This window comes from Hemitrygon akajei, chromosome 5 (genome assembly GCF_048418815.1).
Source record: "Hemitrygon akajei chromosome 5, sHemAka1.3, whole genome shotgun sequence".
NCBI classification, from domain to species: domain Eukaryota; kingdom Metazoa; phylum Chordata; class Chondrichthyes; order Myliobatiformes; family Dasyatidae; genus Hemitrygon; species Hemitrygon akajei.
Window position 1 is genome coordinate 90,946,438 of NC_133128.1, and position 21,657 is coordinate 90,968,094.

General features: G+C 39.9%; 1 protein-coding gene across 2 annotated transcripts in view; it reads left to right on the forward strand.

The window, feature by feature from the left end:
* Positions 1–21,657, forward strand: part of vwa8 (von Willebrand factor A domain containing 8) — a 501,727-nt gene that overhangs the window by 200,351 nt on the left and 279,719 nt on the right. For both annotated transcript variants that reach the window (XM_073046008.1, XM_073046009.1), the window contains exons 11-13: positions 11,351–11,485; positions 11,592–11,669; positions 17,123–17,283. In XM_073046008.1, coding sequence (XP_072902109.1) covers positions 11,351–11,485; positions 11,592–11,669; positions 17,123–17,283 — 374 coding nt within the window. The remainder of the gene's footprint in view (positions 1–11,350; positions 11,486–11,591; positions 11,670–17,122; positions 17,284–21,657) is intronic.

Genomic DNA, 21,657 nt, shown 5'->3' on the forward strand with positions numbered 1-21,657 from the left:
CCCAGTTGAAATACTTACAGCTAGCATAAGTTGAAGAATTGGGCAATAACATTGCAGCACTACACCTTACACAGCTGTTGATTGGTAGAATAAGGAGTTGTCCTTTGCTTGTTGAACATCATTAAAACTAAGCTTAATCCAGTGAGATATAGCTTGTCATAAATTTGCTTCAGCTCAAGAGTTCCTGTATCTTCAGTTGGTGCTGTTCCCTACGTGGCTAATAAAAACAGAAAATGCTCAAACCAAGCAACAAGGGTTAGGGTTAGTGTGAATATACAAAGAGAAATATTTAATGGTTCAGGTTTGGAGTACTTCTTTAGCAGTTGCAGTTTTTTTTGATTTTCATTCCCTATATAGCTGAATATTGGTAAATGATATAGCTGTTCAATAGAAATGAAGGAAATCAATCAGTGAGCTGGGATTTATAGTTCAATACAAAATAAGATATTGGTATATCAGTAAACTGGTTCATTATTATCACATGTTATAGACAATAGACAATAGGTGCAGAAGTAGACCATTCAGCCCTTCAAGCCTGCACTGCCATTTTGAGATCATGGCTGATCAATTACTATCAATACCCAGTTCCTGCCTTGTCCCCATATCCCTTGATTCCCCTATCCATAAGATACCTATCTAGCTCCTTCTTGAAAGCATCCAGAGAATTGGCCTCCACTACCTTCTGAGGCAGTGCATTCCAGACCCCCACAACTCTCTGGGAGAAGAAGTTTTTCCTTAACTCTGTCCTAAATGACCTACCCCTTATTCTCAAACCATGCCCTCTGGTACTGGACTCTCCCAGCATCTGGAACGTATTTCCTGCCTCTATCTTGTCCAATCCCTTAATAATCTTATATGTTTCAATCAGATCCCCTCTCAATCTCCTTAATTCCAGCGTGTACAAGCCCATTCTCTCTAACCTCTCTGCATAAGACAGTCCAGACATCCCAGGAATTAACCTCGTGAATCTACGCTGCACTCCCTCTACAGCCAAGATGTCCTTCCTTAACCCTGGAGACGAAAACTGTACACAATACTCCAGGTGTGGTCTCACCAGAACCCTGTACAAATGCAAGAGGATTTCCTTGCTCTTGTACTCAATTCCCTTTGTAATAAAGGCCAACATTCCATTAGCCTTCTTCACTGCCTGCTGCACTTGCTCATTCACCTTCAGTGACTGATGAACAAGGACTCCGAGATCTCTTTGTATTTCTCCCTTACCCAATTCTACACCATTCAGATAATAATCTGCCTTCCTGTTCTTACTCCCAAAGTGGATAACCTCACACTTATTCACATTAAATGCCATCTGCCAAGTATCTGCCCACTCACCCAGCCTATCCAAGTCACACAAGTATTCTCCTAACATCCTCATCACATGTCACACTGCCACCCAGCTTAGTATCATCAGCAAATTTGCTGATGTTATTTTCAATGCCTTCATCCAAATCGTTAACATAAATGGTAAACAGCTGTGGTCCCAATACCGAGCCCTGTGGGATCCCACTAGTCACCACCTGCCATTCCGAGAAACACCCATTCACCGCTACCCTTTGCTTTCTATCTGCCAACCAGTTTTCTATCCATGTCAATGCCTTCCCCCCGATGCCCTGAGCTTTCATTTTACCCACCAATCTTTTATGTGGGACCTTATCAAATGCCTCCTGAAAATCGAGGTACACTACATCCATTGGATCTCCCTTGTCTAACTTCCTGGTTACATCCTCGAAAAACTCCAACAGATTAGTCAAGCATGATTTACCCTTGGTAAATCCATGCTGGCTCGGCCCAATCCTATCACTGCTATCTAGATACGCCACTATTTCATCCTTAATAATGGACTCTAGCATCTTTCCCACCACCGATGTCAGGCTGACAGGTCGATAGTTCTCTGTTTTCTCCCTCCCTCCTTTCTTAAAAAGTGGGATAACATTAGCCATTCTCCAATCCTCAGGGACTGATCCTGAATCTAAGGAACATTGGAAAATGATTACCAATGCATCCGCAATTTCCAGGGCCACCTCCTTTAGTACCCTAGGGTGCAGACCATCTGGACCTGGGGATTTGTCAGCCTTCAGTCCCATCAGTCTTCTCATCACCGTTTCCTTCAGAATGTCAATCTGTTTCATTTCCTCTGTTACCCTATGTTCCAAGGTAACAGTGAAAAGCTTTGTTTTTATTACTTTATTACAACAGTGCATTGAGGTAGTACAAGTGGGTGAAAAAAGCAAAAACAGCATGCAGAGTAAAGTGTTACAGGTTATAGAGAAAGAGCTTTTCAGGTGGACAATAAGATCTACATTAAAGGTGGATTGTCAAACGATGACCTTATCATACAAAGGGACTGTTCAGTAGTGTTACAACAGCAGGGTATAAACTGTCCTTGTGCCAGGGTGTGTGTAAATTCAGGCTTTTGTATCTTTTGCCTGATAGTGGGTGGGGGGGGGGGGGGGACAGGGTGGAAAGAAGAGAGGAAGTGCTATATGGGAATCTCTGATCTGAATCAAAGATGATATATTCATCATCTTCATTTGTTGAAATATCCTCTTGTTTGAACAAGTTGAATGTGTATTGTGTCCAAGTTTTCAACACTTTTGAGTCAATTATACAGAGGAAATGTTGTAATTGATTATGTACAAAGAGAGCTTAAACATGTTTGGTTCAGGTAATTTTTAAATTTGAGTTATTTATTTTGCTCTGGAAGCCACGTGAATGAGTAAACAAACAATGATCTTTCCATTGAAAATATTGCTATTACAGCACAGCTTTCCAGTGCAGGAAGCCCAAAGAACCTCTTCCTTTACTATAATTGAATTTGCTTTTCAAAAAGGTTTTGACAAAGTTGCCTCCTTTACTTCACCCAATTCTCACTTCTGTTGATAATAGAACAGATAATGTAAATGTTCTCATTAGGATTTGACAAAGAAAGAGATGTGTTCATTATTTTCATATTTAGATCAAATTATAGGTGACAAACAAGAGAGAATCTGCAGATGCTAGAAATCCAAGCAACATACACAAAAATGCTGGAGGAACTCAGCAGGCCAGGCAGCATCTATGGAAAAAAGTACAGTCCATGTTACAGGCCGAGACCCTTCAGCAGGATTGGAGAAAAAAGACGAGTAGATTTAAAAGGTGGAGGAGGAGTGAGAGAAACACGAGGTGATAGGTGAAACTGAGAGGGGGAGGGATGAAGTAGAGAGCTGGGAAGTTGATTGGGGAAAGATACAGGGCTGGAGAAGGGGGAGTGTGATAGGTGAGGATTGAAGGCCATGGAAGAATGAAAAGGGGGGAGAAGCACCAGACCAAGGTGATGAGCAGACAAGAAGATAAGGTGAGAGAGGGAAAGGGTGATGGGGACTGGTGAAGGAAAGGGCAGGGGGGCCATAACATTCGAGAAATTGATGTTCGTGCCATCAGGTTGGAGGCTACCCAGACAGAATATAGGGTGTTGTTCCTCCAGTCTGAGTGTGGCCTCTTCCTGACATTAAAGGAGGCCATGGATTGACAAATTGGAATGGGAATGGGAAGTGGAATTAAAATGGGTGGCCACCAGGAGATCCCACTTCTACTGGCAGACAGAGCATAGGTGCTCAGCAAAATGGTTCTCCAGTCCCGCCGAAGGGTCTTGGCCTGAAACGTCGACTAAATTTTTTCCCATAGATGCTGCCTGATCTGCTGAGTTCCTGCAGCATTTTGTGTGTGTCGCTTGATACAAGCAATATGGCTTACACCAAAAGGGAGCAACAAATGAATTAAAATGGAATTGGACACCGGCTTGGCTGTGCCAGTCATTCCACAAAACGAGTTTGAACAGCCTTTCAAAGATACTGAACTGAAGATTGCAGACATCCAGCTAAGAACTTATACTGGAGGAATAAAAACTCCTTTGGGAATGACATTTGTAACAATGAAATACAACAATCAACAAGCCACATTGGGCTTCTATGTGGTAAAAACAGGAGGGCCAGCATTGTGGGGCCATGAATCGGTAAGTACAACATCTTGATTGGAGATCCATTCTCCATTTGCATGCCACATTCTCTGCAATAGTCAACAGAAAACAAATTATGAAAGGTACTAGATGATGCCACACCAGTGTTCAAGGATGGCACTGAAAATCTCAAACATATCAAGGGTAAAATAGTATAAAATGAAGATGTCACACCCAAGTTTTGCAAAGCCCATCCAGTTCTTTATGCCATTCGTGACGAAGTAGCCAGTGAGCTAGATTGCATGGAAGCTGAAGGAATTTTTCCAAGTCAATGTTGAGCCCGTGGGCAACGCCAGTGATCTCAGTTACCAAGAGGAATAGGCCGTCAGGATCCATGTGATGTTAAGGTCACCATCAACCCAGTACTGAAAGTAGATCAATACCCTCTGCCCCGGATAGAGAATATCTTTGCAAATCTTTCTGGAGGAAAACAGTACAGCAAAATGGACTTAGTGGAGGCCCGTTTGCAGAAGGAGATGGAAGAAGAGTCCAAAGTGTTTCTCAGCATAAAAACTCATAAAGGACTTTATTGCTATAATAGGCTTATTTTTGGAGTAGCATCTGCACCTGCACTCTGGCAGAAAGACTACCCAAGCACTCAGTGTTACCTGGATGACTTCATTGTTACCAGTAAAGATGACAATGAACACTTACGAAATGTCAAGACAGATTGTGGTGTAAAATGTTTCAACCTTTACTTGTACGGGGGAGAGTTTACCCTCATTATTGACCATTAACCACTAGTGTCATTTTCAATCCACAAAAAGGTGTTGCACTTACAGCAGCAGCATGAATGCAGAGAATGGCTCTGTTTCAAGGAGAACACAGTTACAAAGTTGAATCATGGAAATACTGCTGAATTGTCCTGTTTTCCCTTGGAAAAAGAAATGCCTGAAAAATTTTCAAAAGAAGACACTCTTCTTGATGTATTCTCTCTGATGCAAATTGAAAATCTCCCTATTACATCAGGAATGAACAAAGGGAAAGTGGAAAACACCCCACATTGTCTTAGGTCTACATGACCACCAAAAATGGCTGGAATGTGCAACAGAAGTTCGATCTCTCCCATTTTTACCACCATTGGGATGAACTTGCCCTTGAACAGGGTTGCTTTATTTGAGGATTCTGTATTGGATGTTGTATACTGAACTGGAGTTGATTAGGGAGCTTAAAGTAAAGGAAGCCTTAGGATCATAATATACAAATGTAAGAAGTGGAAGTCAGATGCATTAGTATTACAGTGGAGTAACGGAAATTACAGAGGCATGAGAGAGGAGCTGAAAAAATTGAATTGAAGGGGACACTAGCAGGGGTGGCAGCGGAGCAACAAAGGCTGGAGTTTCTGGGAGCAATCCGGAAGGTGCAGAATGAATACATTCCAAATATGAAGAAGTATTCTAAAGCCAGAATGACACTACCATGTCTAACAAGGGAAGTTAAAGAGAGCGCTTATAATAGAGCAAAAATTAGTGGAAAGTTAGAGGTCTGGGAAACATTTAAAGGACAACAGAAGGCAACTAAAATTGCCATGGGGGGGGGGGTGCGGAGATAAAATATGAAGGTAAGCTAGCCCAGTGGTCCCCAACCTCCGGGCTGCGGACCGATACCAGGCTGCAAAACATGCAGGGGTGCTGCGGTAGGCGGAACGCACCCAGCACATCTTTAAGAAAAAACCTGAAATAAGCAAGCTAATTAATTAGGTGCCGCCCGGCACAAAAAATGTCGGCCCAGATCAGAGGCGACATTTAGCTTGTTTATTTCGGCTTTTTTCTTTAAGATGTGCTGGGTGCGTTCTGGCTACCGCTGTACCCCTGCATGCTTCACGGCCTGGATTGGTCCGCAACCCGGAGGTTGGTGACCACTGAGCTAGCCAATAATACAAAGAAGATACCAAGCGTATTTTTCAGATGTATAAGGAATAAAAGAGACGGGGGAGTAGGTATTGGACCACTGGAATCAGAAGCAGAATCAGGTTTAATTTGTTACGTACCCCGTAACTGGGTTTACAGACCAGCAGAAATAGAAGAATCCGTTGGAGTCTGGTGGTACCGAAAACTAAAGGTGTTTATTAGTAAACTACACAATACAGTATCAAAAATGCAAATATACATATAAAACAGGTTAGCAATAAGAAACATAGAAGTGTAGGAATAATAATCAACAATAATAAACAAGCTCTATCAATGTCTAGGGGTAAATGAATTGTCATTGAAGAATATAAAGTTCAGTTCAGTTCATGTGTGCTGAAGTAGTTGCGGTTGTTGTATTGTAATTTGTTGGAGAGAGAGAGAGAGAGACAGCGAGCAAGGGATTGAGCAGCTGCAGCCAGCAAACTGTCTGTTGTATTCTGATTCCATCGTACCATTGTGGTCATTCGGTTATGACCCCTTCGTTCTCGGCCAGACCGTTCTTCTGTGGTGGACTCGTCACTCTTGCATGAGTGGACACACACACAAGTTCCCACCGGTCCTACCGTCACACTGTGAGCTTTACTGACCAATCTCCTGATTCGATCCTCGAAGCCCCCACCTTCCTGTGGGTGCACAACACTCGATCAGTGTCTACTGGTGTGTCTGAGGGGTGTCTCCCCACACCTGTCTTTTATTCCCTCTGAAGGGGTATCAGCCATCCATCAACTCAAAATGACCAAGTCCATCAAATCAGGCCACTCCTGCTGTCTCCTTAGGAATGTTAACAAGCAAAGTAAGGTCCTTGCAGCGAAAGGTAAACAATCCAGGAAAAAGCCATAATACATAAATCAAATGTCTCTCTCTCTCTCTCTCTCTTATCTGTAGCAGATGTCCCTGTCTTTGTGCTTCATCTCTCTCTCTCAGTAGCAGCATAGTTCATAGTTCTCAAAGGGGGTGGGGGGGAATAGTTAACTCTTCATCCCATTTTCATTAGGTCTGTTCAGCACTCATAACAAATATCACCAGCATATGTGGTGAAATTTGGTAACTTTGTGACAGCAGTACAATGCAATACATAATAATAGAGGAAAAAACCTGTGAATTACAGTATGAATATATATATACACACACACAATAGTTAAATAGGAGGCACAAAGAAGAAATAAAAAGGTAGAGATGTAATGTTCATGGGGTCAATGTCCATTCCGAAATTAGATGGCAGAGGGGAAGAAGGTGTTCCTGAATCTTTGAATGTGTGCTTTCAGACTTCTGTCCCTCCTTCTTGATGGTAGCAATTAGAAGAGGGCATGTCCTGGGTGATGGTGGTGCTTAATGATGGATGCCGCCTTTTTGAGGCACTACTCCTAGAAGATATCCTGAATACTACAGAGACTAGTGCCCATGATAGAGCTGACTAATTTTACAACTCTCTGCAGCTTACTTCAGTTCTATGCAGTAGTGCACCCCACCCACCCCATTCCAGATGATGATGCAGCCAGTTAGAATGCTCTGAACTGCACACTTGTAGAAATTTGTGAATGTTTTTAGTGACATACCAAATTCCCTTAAACTCCTCATGAAATATGGCCACTGTCTGCCATAGCTGCATTGATATGTTGGGTCCAGGTTAGGTCCTCAGAGATATTGACACCCAGGAACTTGAAATTGTTCACACTTTTCACTTCTGATCCCTCTATGTGAACTGGTATGTGTTCCCTCATCTTACCCTTTCTGAAGTCCACAATCATTTCTTTGGTCTTACTAATGTTGAGTGCAAGAAAATGTCACTGGAGAGGTAGTTATGGGTTCAAGGAAATGGCGGATGTACTGAATAAGTATTTTGCATCAGTCTTCATTGTGCAAGACTCCAGCAGTATGCCAGAAGTTTAAGAGTGTCAGGGGGCAGAAGTGAGCATAGTTACTGTTACTAAGGAGAAGGTGCTTAGGAAGCTGAAAGGTCTGAAGATAGATAAATCACCTGGACCTGATGGACTACACCCAGTGTTCTGAAAGAGGTAGCTGAAGAGATTATGGAAACATTACTGTTCATCTTTCAAGAATCACTAGATTCTGGAATGATTCTGGAGGACAGGAACATTGCAAATGTTACTCCACTCTTTAAGAAGGGAGGAAAGCAGAAGAATTGAAATTATAGGCCAATTAGCCTGAACTCAGTGACTGGGAAGATGTTGGAGTCAATTGTTAATAATGTGGTTTTGGGGTACATGATAAAATAGGCCAAAGTCAGCATGGCTTCCTTAACAGAAAATCTTGCCAGACAAATCTGTCAGAATTTTTTGAGGAAATAACAAGAAGGTGACAAAACAGTATCAGTGGATGTTGTGTACTTGGAGATTCAGAAGGCCTTTGGCAAAGTTCTGCTAATAAGGCTGCATAACAAGATTAAAGCCCATGATATTACAGGAAAGATACTAGAGCTTTGACTGATTGGAAGGAAGCAAAAAATGGGAATAAACTGAACCTTTTTCTGAATGGCTGCAGGTCACTAGTGGTGTTCCACAGGAGTTGGTGTTAGGACTGCTTCTTTCCACATTGTATGTCAATGAATTGGATAACAGAATTGATGGCTTTGTGGCCTAGTTTGTGGATGATACAAAGATAAGTGGAAGGGCAGGTAGTGTTGAGGAAACAGAGAGGCTGCAGAAGGACTTGTACGGAAGTGTACGGTCATGCACTTTGGTGAAAGGAATAAAAGCAGAGACTATTTTCTAAACAGGGACTAAGTTCGAAAATTAAGAATTCAAAACTCAAAACTCCGAGGTGCAAAGGGCCTTGGGATTCCTTGTGCAGGATTCCTAAATGTTAATTTGCATGTTGTGTTAGTGGTGAGGAAGGCAAATGTAATGTTAGCACTCATTTCGAGAGGCTTCTTAAGGCACTGGTGAAGCATCACTTGGATATTGTGAGAAGTTTTGGAGTTCCTTGTTTAAGAAAAGATGTGTTGGCACTGGAGAGGGTTTAGAGGAGGTTCACGAGAGTGATTCCAGGAATGAAGCAGTATCATATGAGAAGTGATTAATGACTCTGGATCTTTACTCCCTGGAATTTAGTAGAATGAGGGGGATCTCATTGAAACTTATTAAATGTTAGAAGGCCTAGTTAGAATGGATGTGGAGAGAATGTTTCCGATAGTGGAGGAGCATAGAATCAGAGGCACAGCCTCAAAATAGAGGGATGTCCATTTAGAACAGAGATGAGGAAGAATTTTTTTTAGCAAGAGGGTGGTGAATCTGTGGAAATCATTGCCACAGGCAGCTCTGAAGATGAAGCCATTGGGTGTATTTAAGGTGGAAGTTTATAGCTTCTTGATTAGTCAAGGTATGAAAGTTTATGGGGAGAAGGCAGGAGGTTAGGGTTGAGAGGGAAGTGGATTAGCTATGATGAAATGGTAGAGCAGACTGAAATGACCGAATGGCCAAATTCTGCTCCTATGTGTTATGGTCTTTTGAAGATTCCAGTGGCTCAGCTTATTGCACAGAAAGTGATTTCAGGGAGAAAATTTTCAGGAAATCACTGCTCTTACAGGGAGTGATTTCCAAATCATCAGCACTCTTTGTGTTTAAAAGAATTTCAACCCTAGTGTTCGCGTGTGTCCTTTGCCCAGTACTTGGGATTTGTGACTATCCACTAATGAAAGTGGATTAGTCCCTTCTCCTCCAACCTTCCCAATCTCGTATACTAATATCTGCAATGGGGACACAGATTTCCTTGTTGCCTGCTATTTGAAATCTCCATACTGCTCCCACTCTGTACTATGTGCCTTCTGACATACACTTTGCAACTTTTGTATTTCTTTGTTGGTGTCCCCATTCTCTAACTGCTTTCATTTCCTGGCTTTCGTTTATCCTCTTGTGTTTTCTAACTATTCACAATTAACATATAGACTAAATGATCTCCATTACTTATCCCTTAGCAACTCTGATCTTACCCTATCAGAGAGCTATCCCTTCACAGTTCTCTCTATAACTTAAAACCAACTTGTTGCCTGTACTGATTAAGAGTCCTGTATCTGAATCTTTTTTTTTCTTTCCACAGAAGCTGATGGAACTGTTGGGTGTTTCTATACCTTTAGTTTTAATTTCCAGCACCTGAAATTTTAAAAAAAACTTCTCCGATACTTTTTTTTCTTGCTGGATCAGAAGCAAACTGGATATTTACTTAACATTTAAGAAATTCCTCCCCCTCTTTACACTTTTCTAATATGATCTTATTTGATGTAACGTAAATAATTATTCTTTTAGTTTTCCTGCACACCTCTGTAAGATTTTCAAATTTGCTGCTCTATCTCTGTCACTTTTTGGTGCCCATTGAATACTCCTAGTAGTATGTTAATACTGGACTTGCTCCTTCACTCAGCTTAACTTGATTCAGTTCCTCAGCCCTCAAATACATTTGCGTTTGGAATATATTCCTTTATTAATACTGCTGCCAACCATCATTACTTTTTGGAATTTTTTGAAGACCATGGTTAGTTTCTACAGTTGCGTCATGAAGTTTTTACAATGTAGATTTGTGCATCATTTTACAGCAAGCACACCCTCCCATCCTCCTGGCAATCCCTTGGGATCACACAAATATCTCTACCCTTGAAATCTAATTAAATGTGTATTACAGGTTTTCCCCGCAATCTGAAGGTAGAGCGTTCCTGTGAAACGGTTTGTAATCCGAAATGTCATAAAGCGAAGAAGCAATTACCATTAATTTATATGGGAAAATCTTTTGAGTGTTCCCAGACCCAGAAAAAACCTACCAAATCAAAGCAAATAACACATAAAACCTAAAATAACACTAACATATAGTAAAAGCAGGAATGATATAATAAATTTACACCCTATATAAAGTAGAAATATTGTAGGTACGGTGTAGTTTTACTTATCAAACTCGGGAAGGCAGCGAACCAAAATCGATTTGGAGAAACAAAAATGTACGCGCGTACATGCATGCGCAAACAACTGCCCGCACAAGGCTTCACGGTCATTGTAGTCTTTCTTGGGGTAAACACACATATAAAGCGGGTGTCCTTTTTTCGTAAAAGCAAAAATCCTCTTTGGTTAGCGAAAACAGGTACTAATGTAAGTCTTTCATAACAGCTAGATGTCGTAAATCAAACGTTCGAAAAGCGGAGGCCACCTGTATTTAAATAGGCTATGTTATTCAGATGATACATTGAAACATGGTGTAGCAAAAATGCCACAAAGCTGCACAAATGATGTTGAAGTGTATTGAAATCATGTATAACATCTAGAAAGGCATTACTAAATTGATATACTATACTAGATAATGCAGAAAATAATACCCTCCAAATACATTTTTTGGCATCCAATTTATTTTACAGACTACTTTGAGTTAAAAATTGATGCTGATACAGTATGTCTGTTTTTATTAAAAGTAACAATTATCTGTTTTTAATTTTTGAATTTTATAGATACCCACTGGAACAAAACCATCAAAGTTTCATACAAAGTCATCAAATTTCATCAAAACATCGAGTCACAATAGGCTTCTGGCAGAGATGATGCAGTCGCATATGGTAAAGGATATGTGTTTAATTGGTGGAAAGGTAATATGAATGAAGGTTATGTTGTACATAATAAAGCTCACATAGTGGTCAATTTTACTTGACCTGCATCATTCATTTAAAACCTTCTATTAATTTTATTATCTAGGGTTGTGGCAAAACTGTGATTTCTAAGGAATTTGCTGACCTGCTTGGCTATAGCATTGAACCCATCACTCTTTATCAGGTAATCTTGCACTTACATTATGCGACACGCTGTGGTGACGACAGGCAAACAGAAAAGGAGAGGAATTTTTAAGACTGGGTGATAAAGTAAATTTGAGGGAGGCAATTAGTCAAGGACACAGAATGTTCACGAATTAACGTGGTCAAGGGTAGGGAGTAGATAAGCGATGGTTCTAGATAGAACAGCAATGTGATTCAGTTGTGAACTTTAACTGGAGATGCTTCTGAACTTGAGGTGTAGGTTTTAAGAAATTTGAAGCAACAGAAAATCTGCTGGAGGAACTCAGTTTTCCCCCAACAGATGCCATGGGGGTGGGCATGGAATTTTTGATTTTTCTGGTTGAAAGCTTGCATCATTCCTCAAAGAAGTAGCCATGTGCCTTTTGGCCTTGTAGCAGAACTCACAACTTTTAGATGTGCTGCTGAATTAACCTGGCCAGTTAAGTATTATATAGTTGCATTTTCCCGTACCATTAATGTGGTGCTTTAAATTCTCACTCCTTCCTTGCAGCATTCTCTTTTGTTTAAGATTTCCAGCAATTGCCGTGCTCTGCATCTCACAATTCCAATATGTCCTGCTCTTTCTTTTCCTGTCTCCAACTGGCAGCACCGAAAGAAACTGTTACCTGGACAGCTTTAATCTCCATCATGTCGCCAATTTGACTCCTGCAGAAGTCAAATAACATTGCACTTGTTGAGGATGATTATTTTGTTTCATCAAAATCTTGAACTTATTGAGCGAAAATGAAATTTATATTTCAGACTCCATATATGGCTTATAACTTGTTCCCAAAAATATTCCTCATTATAAATACAGGAAAAAAAATCAACCTTTTTCAAAACAACCACACACCTAAAAGAGCTGCTACAATCCAGATTCAATCCTGATCTCGTCTGTGCAGAGTTTCCATATTGTCCTTGTGCCCAGATGGATTTACTCTTGAGTGCTCTGCTTTCTCTGCATGTCCCAGGTTGGTTGGTTAATCAGCCACTCTAAGTTGTCCCCAGTGTGCTCATCATTGGGGGGGATTTGTTCAAATATACATAACTAAAGTATAAATGCCATGGAAAATTTATCATTTTGCAACAGCAGCATTGTACAAACATGGCAACCATAAATTGCAGAAGCTTAATATAGCATGAATTATTCATAATTTACCCAGCACCATAAGCAACAAGTGACATTAGTGGCAATTGAAGGATATATAATCCAAGGTAGAATCATGGATTTTCAGGTCAGGGAAATTTGATGGGATTGTGGGAGAACAATTGGAATTAGTGTGGATTGATATAAATGTCACGGCCTTACACTTTTTTACTGTATCTGGGTACATATGACAATAAAAAACCAAAATGTGAGGAAGTCTGCAGATGCTGGCAATGCACACAAAACACTGGAGGAACTTAGCAGGTCAGGCAGCATCTGTGGAAAAGAGTAAACAGTGAATGTTTTGGATCGTGAGCCTTTTTCAGGACTGAGAAGGAAGGGGGAAGATGCCTGAATAAAAAGGTGGGGGGAAAGGAAAAAGGCTGGCTGGAAGGTAATAGGTGAAACCAGGTGGGTGGGAAAGGTCAAGAGGTAGAGAAGAAAGAAACTGCTAGGAGAGGACAGTGGACAGTAGGAGAAAGGGAATGATAAACCAATTTACCAATGGATGATAAATACTCAGTAAACCCAGTAGGGTCTGTTTCTCTACTGACTCCCTACATCTATTATTTCAAAAATAAAATTTCATCTCCACGAGTAAAGGTACAGATAAGCTCCCCATTAGTTAAAAGAGTTTCTTTAGGATGGGCTTTCACTTACATCAGCTAAAAAAAAGCATCATTATTTATTTGCATTAATAGTATCTAAACTGCTGTAAGTATTTCAGGAATAAGTCAATGCTCCATTGACATTATTGCCAAAATAGGGCTGATTTCCCAGAGCATTCAAATAGAATATATGAACTTGACAGACTACATATTTTTACCAGTGCAAAGGTGAACATTTAGGCACAGCCTCTGTCTTGTTCAAATGGTTGAGTAGCTGTATTCTAATCTGTATGATTAGAATTTGATAATTTTATAGTGTTGGGCTTTAAATTCTGCCCTGTGTTCGTTTAGGAAGAGAGACAACCAACACCGGAATATTACAAAACTTGGCTTTAATGCAGAAGCGTAACTGGCACAGCGAGGAGACAAGACCCCCGCTGGAGAAGGCGCGTTCTGCCCTCCCCTTACATTCTTTTCTTATTTATACCCCTTTTCCCTTAGCCCACCCCTCGCTACACATATTTGGTAATGCTGGACACTTGTGTCCTTGGTCCGATGCCATTTCTTCACGAGTTCCCTGTTTTACTGAATCACGTGACACTAGCAGTTTCGGCACAAAGGAATCCTTTGTTTCGCTCCCTCCCTCCCTTGTATTTCTGTCTGCTAATATCACGCTGACCTGAACTGGCAGTCGCAAATTAACCCTAACAATAGGAACATTTGATCTCCCCTTTTAAAACAATTAGAAGGTAAGGAAATGTTGAATGAATTGAGGAAAGTGCCCAGATATCCTGCTGTTGATGGCTGTAACTAAATTAGAGGGATCTAGAAACATGATTTTGCCACAGAAGTCATTCAATCATTTGATTGATGGATCTGGATGACAAAGATAATTAGCAGCCTGATTGCCACAGGTTTCAACATCGGTGATGCATCGTAGCTTGCTGCTGTGCAGTCACCCATTTATTGTGCAATGATAAGCCTAAATGTAAAACTAAGCAGCAAAGAGCAAAAGAGAATAAAATTGAAGACTATGTTCCCGCAAGCAGACACTACATGTCTGCAAGTGCATTATCTTGAATTTAATATTTATTTTTTAAAGGAAGAGTTTGATAGCTGTGTTGTGTAATTTCAATTAAGGGTGACCACTAAATAATACGATAGCTATCATATTTCAGTAGCTGATCATTAAAGATGATAGTGACTTCACGAAAGCTCGTGTCCATGTGCATGTGGAATGTGAAGGGGGTCAGTCTTCCATATACCTTGTTGACATCCTTTATTTGGTAATTCTTCATGTGTCATGAGGAAGCTTTGTTGTTGGAATTACTAGACTTTTGCCTGCATGTTAAACTGAGCTCCCAAATGCAAAATGGTAACCAATGATGTTAGTGGTCTTCCCATCTTACAAATCTGATTTATGTACAATCTGTACATATGAATGAGCAATTGAGAGAATGCCAATAAACAAATTTGTATTGCCCTGCAAGTTCCTCAGCTAGGTTTTCCTTTCGCCTAACTTTGTATCACTAAACTTTTTTTCTTTACAGATCTTTTTATTATTATTATTATTATTATTATTATTATTATTATTATTATTATTATTATTCAAAAATAGCACAAGTGCATCGAAGTAGCAACACTTACAATGCCTCATAAAAGAAATTATCACTAAACTTATGCCTCTGGTGTGCAAATTGCTGCAGCATCTCTCATTTGGGATTTTCTTAATTCTTTAACAAATAAGTATTTCCTCCACTATTTCTCACTGCCCAACTCTTAACACCCTGTCCACTTTTGTTTGGTAAGGATTTTGTTGTGATGATTTATTTAGTGCCAGTTCTCAGAGCAATCTATCAGCCCCTGTAATCCATTCTCTTTCTAATTCCCATCAACTCCTTTGCCTGTCTGATTCTACCATTCCTAAGCACACTAAGTTCAGTTTACAGTGGTTGATAAATCTACCCTCGTGCATGCTGTTGGAATGTGGGATAAAACCAGAGCACTAGGTGGAAAGCTATGTGGTCACAGGGAGAACATGCAAGCTCCATGTAAATGAGCACCAAAGATCCATATTGAACCTAGGTCATCTGAGCTTCGGGTTTGATGTCGATCGACATTTCCTGTCCCGCCACAGGTACTACTTGTTGCTCCAGAGCTATAAGACCATAAGACATAGAAGGATAATGAGGCCATTCAGCCTATCGAGTCTACTCCACCATTTCATCATGGTTGATCCCTGATCCTACCCGACCCCATACACCTGCTATCTCACAATATCCTTTGATGTCCTGACCGATCAGGAAACAATCAACTTCTGCCTTAAATATACACATGGACTTGGCCTCCACTGCATTCTGTGGCAGAGCATTCCACAGGTTCACTACTCTCTGGCTAAAAAAAATTCTCCTTACCTCTGTTCTAAAAGGTTGCCCCTCAATTTTGAGGCTGTGCCCTCTAGTTTTGAATACCCCCACCACAGGAGGCATCCTCTCCACATCCACCCTATCTAATCCTTTCAACATTTGGTAGATTTCAATGAGATTCCCCCCCCCCCCCCCCCACCTCCTGCATTCTTCCAAATTCCAGTGAGTACAGATCCAAAGTTGCCAAATGCTCCTCATATGTTAACTGCTTAATTCCCAGAATCATCTTGTGAGCCTCCTCTGGACTCTCTCCAGTGATTTATAAGATATGGTACCCAAAACTGTTGATGAGATCCCAGCATCTGTAACTCTAGAGTTTCCAGTGTAACACCACCTGCTACACTATTGTGAAACTTAAAAAAAACTGGGACTTCTACTCTGGCCCTGGAGACGTCTAGAGAATACACATGCAAAATACTAGAGGAACTCAGCAGGCCAGGCAGTATCTATGGAAAAGAGTACAGTTGATGTTTCAGGCCAAGACTTTTCATCAGGACACAGAGGGACAACAGTGAGAGAGGCTTTCACTGTTCTCCCATCAAAGGTGAAGATTTAAACTTTAGGGTAGGTATCCCTGGAAGAGACTTCGCAGTGTAGTAGACTAATCACAAGCAAGAGAAAATCTGCAGATGCTGGAAGTCCATGCAACACACACAAAATGCTGGAGTAACTCAGCAGGCTAGGTAGCTTCTATGGAAAAGAGTCTCGGCCTGAAATGTCAGCTGTGCTCTTTTCCATAGATGCTGCCTGGCCTGCAGAGTTCCTCCAGCATTTTGTGTGTGTTGCTTGGATCTGCAGCATCTGCAGATTTTCTCTTGCTTGTGATTAGACCTCTAGGATGGTGTGCTGTTATTTTTGATGGCATATTCTAAGTAATTAATTGAATATTTAGTTATTGGTTTTCTATTCAAGCTTACCTAAATTTGTTCCACATGTGATGGACGCCTTTGTTCCAGAACAAATATCAGAATCAACTTTTTTTTCTTCCCCATGTAATTCATATAGGTGTGAACCACGTTGACTTGAGATTCCAGAGGGGTTGTGATAGATTATATTTAACTGTTAATTCATTTCCTCCTTTTTTTGTCTGTATATTCTAATTTAAGAATTATATGCAAATGAGATAATGTTGCTAAAGCCTGCACTTTATTTAGAACAAATGAACCAGGAGTTAAGAAAAATCAAGAATTTACTGCCGGGGCCCAAGGCCACAGGGCAGATGACATAATTGGCCAGCCCGAAGGTAACACTAATTTTTCATATTGTGTAATAGGATATGACTGCCAGAGATTTGCTTCAACAGAGATACACTCTTCCAAATGGTGACACAGCTTGGCGACCTGCACCTCTGGTCACTGCTGCCTTGGATGGGAAATTAGTTGTCCTGGATGGCATTCATCGTGTCAATCCTGGGACACTGGCCATTCTTCAGAGGTAAAATAATCTCTTTGTAATTCATTGTAACCGTATTCATTATCAACAAGACCCCTTAATTTAGCATCATCAGCAAACTTGTTAATCATGCCATGTACATACACATCCAAATTATTTACATGAATCTTTAATAACAGAGGTCCAACACTGGCCCATGAGGCAACCCGCTAGTCACAAGCCTCCAGTTGGCGAATCAACTTTCAGCCATCAGCCTCTGCTTCCTATCTTTGAGCCAGTTCTGAATCTACCTTGCTAGCTCCTCTTATTCCATGCGACCTAACCTTCCAGATCATCATGCCATGCGGACCCTGTCAAGTGCTTTACTTCTGCATTTTAAAAAGGCGGGTGTCGAAGTTACAGTGTGTATGGCAGTTAGTTTGCTGTGTCATTTGTTATTCTCTTTATGGAACAAATATAGTTATCATCCAGTCCAAGGCTGAATGTTGAATCTGGCATGATTTTTGCAGTCAGTGCAATTATTCCCACAGTGCAATTTTATTAAAAGGATAAATCTGACCAAGTGATGACTAAAGTCAATTACTCAGTACAGCTCTAATAGTTGATGTTGAGTCTTCTAATTTTTCCTATTTGATCTTTGGTTTAAAGAATGCATCTTACTGCATACTTGAAACATGCGAACTTTGTGTGAATCCCAATGAACTACTTATTCACTGACAGGTTTTGGTTGTAAATGTACAAAGAAATTAAAATGAATTTAAAAGGCGGCTTGAAAGAAAGTGAGTCAGATTATTGCATAAGAGGGAGAAATTACTGCAGGGTGTCATATGGTGAGATTTTGACCAGTGGGAAATAAACTTTTAGGTAGTGTTTCAGGGAAGTGATTCTAGGCAGTGTGTGGGAGACCTGATCTTCTAGGTAGTGTATTGGGAAGATTGTTTCCTGACAATCTTCCAATTATAGTGCCGTAGACTTGGCCTCAAGTGTTACTTGCAGTTAAGCTATTGATGTGCAGGTACAATGATGTCGACCAATTAACAAAGTTCAAATTATTGCTGTGAAACATGCAATGTAAAACTCCAGGACAATTCCAACCTAATCAATTAGTACCCCATTATTTACAAAGTGATGGCCAGTTTGACATGAATAACTTGGCTCCAAATTTCATTATATAGCCTCATTCTAAATGTGGGCAGAAAAGTTGAATGTCAATGGTGAGGTAAGAGTGACCAGCTTTGGCACCAAAGCAGCTTTTGACTGAGTGTGACGCCAGGGAGCTCTATTCAGCAAGAACTGAAGTCAGTGAATGCCCTCAACTGTATCACCACAAAGGTAGTTTTACTTGATGGACATCAACCATCACAGCTTTGGGAAACTGTTGCTATGTCCTAAACCCAGTGATCTTAGGTGCCTGATCTGTAGCATTCTCTGTGGTGAGAATAAGTGGGTATTTTCAAATTCTAATGCCTTGGAAAGGGAAGTTATCCATGCTAGTATCATCATGCACTTGGAGAAATATTCCCTCAACATCATCATTTGGGTGGAATAGGGAAGACAGGGAGTCATCATTGATCAGTTATTTAACTGTACTAGCCACATAAACTCTGTGGTAGCAAGAGATGTCAGAAACTGTTTATCATGCATTAAGGCTGCTCAGAACTCTCTCAGCTTTACTGTCATTTGAAAGGCAAGTGAAAGTTGTGATGGTATACCCGGAAAAGCAACAACACTCAAAGCGCTGTGACATGGAGTACAAATCAGCTTGATTGACTGAAGCCCCAACCATAACCAAACTGATTTACTCCATCTACTGTCAGTGCACTGTGACTGTCGCATGGACATTTTACAAATCTGCTGCATCTTCCTCAAAGTTCAAAGTAAATTTATTATCAAAGGACAGTACATATATGTCACCATAATCAGCCCTGAGTTTTGTTTTCTTGAAGGCATACTCAGTACATCCAATAACCATATTAGAATCGATGGAAGATTGCACCCAACAGAACAGACAACCAATGTGCAAAAGACAACAATCTGTGCAAACACAAAAGAAAAAAAGAAATAATTATAATAAATAAATGAGCAATAAATATTGAGAACATTAAATGAAGAGTCCTTTGAAAGTGAATCCATAGGTTGTGGGAACAGTTCACTAATGGGGCAAGTGAGGTTGAGTGAAGTTACCCACTGGTTCAAGAGCCTGATGGTTGAGGGGTGATAACTGTTCTTGAACCTGGTGGTATGAGTCCTGAGCACATCATATACTCACAAGCTGGACAATGAGCAGCCTCAAAGAGTACCACTGTGCCCAAATTTCCCTCCAAATCACACACCATCCTGACTTGAAATTTTGGATCAAAATCTTAGAAACTTTTACCCAATAGTGCTGTTGGAGTGTTCCCAAAGCAGCAACGGCAGCAATTCAGGAAGGTGGAACAACTCAAAGACGTCTTATAGTAGACAGCTGCAGATGGCTTTGACAACAACATGTAATCCATTGGAAAAAAATCAATGATTTCCTTGGGTAGTGTATCTGGTAAGAGCATTTGAGTAGTATATAGACTAATGTTTAGAACCTGTTGCTTTGAAGTATGATTATTGATTCCCAATTAAGTAATTATGCTTTCACACGTTGAAGTTGCTGAGGCATCCACACGATATATTCACACATTGAGTTCTTACATATTAGTAGATTTAACTGCAGTGATTACCTCTCAGCAGGGGTCATCTGTTGCAGGGATGAAGACAGAAAGTCTCCCTCCTCCGTGAACTATAAATAATTTTGAGAACATTGCAAATGAAGCTGTTTCATAATAATGAGCCACTGAATATTTTGGATTTCCTGCAAGTATTTTTTCCAAGCATCGAAAAAAAACTAAGTACAATTATCAAGATAATCTGGGGCTGTTTTCTCCTGTAAAGAAGGAGACAGATGATTGTAAAAGAATTAAAGGCTTTGCTGTAAAGATGTGGAGAACACAAAGTCTATGACTAAGGCCATAGAAATGAATTTTTTGATCCAAAAAGAAATGAGAATGTGGACCTTGCAACCACAGGAATGACTTTTATTATAAAACCATATAAATACAAAGTAAAAGAAAAAAAGATGTGAGAATCAGGATAGATAAAGAGAGATGGGAGAAAGCTGATTTCAAGGCAAAATTACAGAAGAGATACATTTTACAGCTGTTACGTACAGTACAATGTAACATAAAAATTGAGTGCATTCTGATGACACTGTCTTACATTTTTATTTTTTTTGTAATTTCTTTTTTATTGAAGTTCATCATCAAACAAACATTTCCATAAGATATAGTTCAGACATTGTACATATATATCATATAATCATATATATCACAAATCTCCACAAAGTATTTACCTGAGGTACACACTTATAGAAAAGAGTGGAAAGAAAAAACAAGCAAAAGGAAAGAACTATGTACAAGTAGGGAGTGATTTTTTTTTTACAACAGATTCATTGATTTGTGAGAATAAAATCAGGCCTATGAGGCATTACGTAGTTAAACCATTTTTCCCAGTATGAATCAAATTGTTTCAAATTGGTTAAAATTCTGTTACATTTGATTGGATTTAATAGCCCATTGACATTAAAAGAAATGAATTTTACCTTGTCCTTAGCCATCTGCATTTATCTGTTTTAAATATCATTGAAATTAGAATAAAACTTCATCGATCTACTCCCTGAACAAATAAGAACCAAGAAATGCAAATAATAACAAAAATGGCAACGAATGTGTGATTCCAAGGCTGAGGTCTTTAAAGCAGTTAATCTATTTTATGGAATGTAGATATTGCTAGCAAAGCCCGCACTTTATCCATCCATAATTACTCCTGAGAAGTCTTGAAAATAATGGAAGGATCTTCAGCAGTGCTGTTGAATAAGGTATTCTGGGGTGTACCTGCATTGATGAAGGAAAGGGAATATACCTTTAATTTATAAAGGTGTATCACTTGGGAAACCTGTAGAAGCTGGTGTCAATCCAACTGCTGCACTTGTCCTTTGTAATGAGGGTTACTGCTTTGGGAATATTGTTGAAATTCCCATAGTGAGTAACACGTCATTGATTAATGTGTTTCAATTCTTTCATGCAGAGGTATTTTCCTTTTCAGGCCATGTCTGTTATTAAATTGGTTTATTGTTGTCATATGTACAGAAGAACAGTGAAACATGTAGTTTTGCTGCCCATCCATCCAGATAATTTCATTACAACAGTTTATTAGCTCAAAAAACTGAATGCAGAATTAAGTTTTGCAGTTACACAGAATGCAGGCAGACAATAAAGTGCAGGGACATAACGAGGTAGATTATAAGGTCAAGTCCATCTTATCATGCTAAGAGTATTTTAATAGTCTTAAAATAGTGAAATAGAAACTGCCCTTGAGATTGGTGGATTC